General features: G+C 37.2%; 1 protein-coding gene across 1 annotated transcript; it reads right to left on the minus strand.

Moving 5' to 3' along the window:
- Window positions 3,639–4,553, minus strand: LOC109830992. The gene is made up of 3 exons (XM_020398338.1): window positions 4,461–4,553; window positions 4,216–4,369; window positions 3,639–4,063 (listed from the first exon to the last, which is right to left on the minus strand). Exons 1-3 carry the CDS (start codon window positions 4,551–4,553, stop codon window positions 3,639–3,641), a joined length of 672 nt encoding a protein of 223 aa, XP_020253927.1.

The following is a 4,841-nucleotide window of genomic DNA, read 5'->3' on the forward strand; positions in this document are numbered from 1 at the left end:
ATAGAGAAATTGAGTGAAGAAAATATCAACCACAAATCCATTAACTCATGAAAGTGCTCAACAACAAAGAAAGTGGAAGACAACAAAGAAAACTCATTAGGGCTCAGGATAAAATAGATTTATCATAAAAGATTACCTCGCCTATCAATTTATGGTGAAAAGTAGGCTGCTATTTTGAGGGATTGCCTCACCCAAGAATTGAGATATCAATAAGGGTTGCATTCCACACAAAATTGCCTCGCCTAAACAATACACAATAAATATAGGCTGCATTCTCAGTTTATTATTATCATCATTGCCCATCCCAATACACAATAAATATAGGCTGCATTCTCAGTTTATTATTATCATCATTGCCCATCCAAAAAAAAGGAAAGAAAAGAGGCTATACCATGCTTGATTACCAAAATATGTCATCCATTAGTAATATCAAACCGAGCAATTTTTAACCATTAGCTGCTACTAAGCACAAGTATCCAACACCAACAAATAGAGAGCTAAACTAGCTCGAATCTGCATATTAACTAAAAAAACAGCTTTAGGAGCTCGACTACAAGCCCAAGTACTCACCAAATTCCCAACATTAAAGAGCTAAACAAGCTCGAATCAGCATAACAACCAAAAAATAGCCTTCATAGCTCGACAACAAGCCCAAATGAGCACAAAATACCCGAGAATAGAGAGCTAAACAAGCTCGAATCAGCATAGCAACTGAAAAAGCTGCCTCCAAAACTCGACAACAAGCCTAAATGACCATAAAATACCCAAGAATAGAGAGCTAAACAACAAGAATCAGCATAGAAACTAAAAACAGTCTCCATAGCTTGACAACAAGCCAAAATACTCACCAAATTCCCAACAATAAAGAGCTAAACAAGCTCGAATCAGCAAACCACCAAAAAAACAGCCTTCGTAGCTCAACAACAAGCCCAAATACTCACCAAATTCCCAACAAAATAGACCTAAACAAGCTCGAATCAGCATAGAAACTGAAAAAACAGCCTTCACAGCTCGACAACAAGCTCAATTACTCACCAAATACCCAACAATAGAGAGCTAAACAAGCTCGAATCAGCATATACAGAAAAAATAGCATTCATATCTCGACAACAATCCCAAATGACCACAAAATACCCAAGAATAGAGAGCTAAACAAGCTCGAACCAGAAATAAAACTGAAAAACAACATATTAACTTAAACCCAAAAACAGCCCCAACAAAAACAGCCCCAAAAACAACCCCAGCAAAAACAGCCCCAAAAACAGCCCCAGCAAAAACAGCTCTAACAAAAACAGCCCCAAAAACAGCCCCAAAAACAGCCCCAATAAAGAAAACTCATTAGGGCTTAGGATAAAATAGATTTATCATAAAAGATTACCTCGCCTATCAATTTATGGTGAAAAGTAGGCTGCAATTTTAAGGGATTAATGCCTCACCCAAGAATTGAGATATCAATAAGGGTTGCATTCCACACAAAATTGCCTCACCTAAACAATACACAATAAATATAGGCTGCATTCTCAGTTTATTATTATCATCATTGCCCATCCAAAAAAAAAGGAACGAAAAGAGGCCATACCATGCTTGATTACCAAATATGTCATCCATCAGTAATAAGTATCCAACACCAACAAATAGTACGACGAATATAACCTACGACGAATACAATGAAATATAAGTAATGAATCGCAACATCTAAAGTTTGCAATTAACAAAATGTTAGTTATGAATTACAACATGTAAAGTTTGCAATTATCAAAATATAAGTTATGAATTGCAACATCTAAAGTTTGCAATGTACAAAATATATGAGTTGTGTGGGAATAGTAACAAAATATGTGAAGTAGCAAAATGGATTGTTGTGTGCATAGAACAATAAAACACTATCATGTGTCCCAACCTTGAGCCGCCGCAAGACTTGCAAGAAACCTCTTCTGTGCCTCCTTTGTTTTTATAAAAAACCTCCTAGCCTCGTGCTCACTTTCATACAAATGACCTAAAACCTTATCAAGGAATTCGTCACTGTAGGAGTCACTATGGTTCTTCAAAGCTGCAGCTAATTGTTCAGTCCAATGTATAATGTGTTGATTTCTAATTGACTCCGACATAGTCTCAACAAAGCTACGTATTAACTCATCGTCATTGGATTTGCGAGGTCGCTTGCTTGAAGATGGCTTTGTGGTAGACTCATGTTGGGATTTCCTAGAAGTGGAGTGTGGGGTAGTGTTAGCATCGGATTGAGGCTCAGTTTCACTCTCATGAGGAATGTCCGCATCATCATCATCAAGAGGAATGACATTGTTAGTACCAATTTTATCATAAACTGGCCTAACAAAATCACCCCTAGCTTGATCATCACCCATGATCTTCTGTAAATGTTTGTAGAATGGAAGAGGCTTGTTTATATATCCTCTTAGCTTTGAGTTCTTTTTGTCCTGCCATATGTGAAAAATACTGTGTGAAATTAATTATAGTCTTCTCACGTCCAAATAAATTAAATGTGTAGTAATGATAGAATTAATACCTGAGCCCATTGATTAAGTGTCTCCTCATCTAGGATTACCATACAATTTCCTCATCCCACCCCGCACCACATATGTTGGTGCAAGTCTTCATATCATTAAATTTGTTTCTCCAAGTCTTCATGCGATTAATCACATGAACGTGGGTGTATGCAAGTCTTCATATCATTAAATTTGTTTCTCCAAGTCTTCATGCGATTAATCACATGAACGTGGGTGTAGTTGGTTTTGAATTTCATATTAATCACATGAACGTGGGTGTAGTTGGTTTTGAATTTCATGTTCATTTTCATAGCTGCTATTTTGTAAACCTCAGCTTTGAAGTTTTTATCAACTTTCATTCTGGAATCCGCGAGCTCCGCAAGACACGGTATAAGCTCCACATCATGCTTAGGAAGCCACCACATGTTGGAAACCCCATTCGAGTTGATGCTAGGAGCTCTATGTGTTGCAGGCCATGCTCTTTTGTGAGCAATTTTTTTGATTCTTTTGGAGGGTGAAACCTCCTGGCTCAAACAAATAACATTACTTTCATGTCCACCAGATTCACCAATGGAGGGTGACATTTGCTGTGAACCACCACTTTGAGAACTCAAAGAAGGAATGTGCAAGCCTTGGGAACTGTTCAATATGTTAGTGAATGAAACATGTTGGCTAGAGCCACTGTAGTTCCCATCGAATAGTGGAAACTGTGGGAAAGGAGGCATTGTATGAGGCGGATTGAACGGTTGATTTAGATATGGAACAAAATTCACATTAATACCGCCATCATCAATTAGTAGTGCATGTGGTGATTTAGGCGAATTATCTTTTCCTCCCTCTTTGTTAGACATACCTACGTGCCATGATAAAAACAAACCAGAAATTTAGTACATGCTAAGTACAATATGGGAACAATTACATTATCCGTACAAGTACAATCATGAAATAATAAATTGCAAAATTAAAGTTGAGAAACTACATTGTTTATACAAGCACAGTTATAACATACTTCAATATAGTCTGAAATATGCGAAAACAACGCCACTACAAGACAATTTCTGTGGTGTCGCCTTCTTTATATTTTGCGCAATAATCAACCCACATTGCCCATGCAATTTGATCCCTAAGTTCCTTCTATTCATTTCTTGCATCATGCTCCTCTCTTTGTGTCCTAGATTGAGTGAAGTCAACTACATTTGTAGCATCTTCGTTTGTCATGTCATCATTCTCCTCATCAATTAGTACATTCTCATTCAAGATGTCATCTTGTGGATCTTCAATTGCAATGAAATTATGTAATATAGTACATGCTAAGACGATGTCCACTTGTGTGGGGAATGGATAATTAGGCTTTGCCATCAGAATTTTGAACCGATTCTTCAATGTGCCAAAGGTTGATTCAATTTTTGACCGTAAAGAAGAGTGTCTTAAATTAAACAACTCCCTGCTATTTCTGGGTGTCCTACCAATGTGTTCCTTTAAGTGATAACGTACACCACGGTACGGAGATATGAAGCCAGGCATGGTAGTGTATCCAGCATCACAAAGATAATATTTGCCTACACTACAAAAAAAATTGTGATCAATTGGGCCCTATTATTTAGCTGACTATTTATTAAAGGAGGTGGAAGAATACCATCATATACTCTCAATCCGTAAGGTTGTGGTCTACACAATGCGTCTTGCAAAATCCTATAGTCATTCGCCGCACCTTCCCACCCAGCTAGGACATATGAGAACAGTTTATTTGGAGTGCACGCAGCTAAAACATTTTTCGTTACACCTTTACACCCTCTAAACCGTGCAACTAGATTAGAGGGTAACATTGCGTCAATATGTGTTCCATCTATCATACCAATGCAATCCTATCAAAACTCGACAATAATTAAAATTATTAGTACCTCATATCATTGAATTATGCAAATCACAAACTAAAAGAATTTATTTCTCTCTTACCTTGAAGTAAGGAAAATAGTTTGGATTGTTGGCAATCTCCGGCGAAATCTCATTAGGAGCTTGCTTCATGTATCGATCGCGAAGACCATTCATAGCATGTAGGATCTTATTAAAGTACCTACTAACCGTTTCACCCGATCTTATGAATTCAGTCCTTATTACTCTGTTTTTGGTTTTATGACCCACTATGCAAAGAAACATACCGAGTTATTCTTCAACTTGAAGGTGTTTTGTGTCATTTAGAAAACCATGATTGCGCATTACATCCGCAAGTTTGAAAAAAGCTTTAGGCCTCATTCTAATATAAGACCTATAACTATCACTATATCCTTCAAAGACGCGCTTAAAGTGAGCATTTCTACAATAAATTCTCCTCATATT

The sequence above is a fragment of the Asparagus officinalis genome, chromosome 2, assembly GCF_001876935.1.
Source record: "Asparagus officinalis chromosome 2, Aspof.V1, whole genome shotgun sequence".
NCBI classification, from domain to species: Eukaryota; Viridiplantae; Streptophyta; class Magnoliopsida; order Asparagales; family Asparagaceae; genus Asparagus; species Asparagus officinalis.

Excerpts from the sequence above, each read along its gene's own strand:
- LOC109830992 (XM_020398338.1), bottom strand. The coding sequence starts at position 4,553 with ATGAATGGTCTTCGCGATCGATACATGAAGCAAGCTCCTAATGAGATT. Across the intron at positions 4,370-4,460 it reads ACTATTTTCCTTACTTCAAG|GATTGCATTGGTATGATAGA; the intron begins GTAAGAGAGAAA and ends GAGTTTTGATAG. Across the intron at positions 4,064-4,215 it reads TGTCCTAGCTGGGTGGGAAG|GCAAATATTATCTTTGTGAT; the intron begins GTGCGGCGAATG and ends TTTGTAGTGTAG.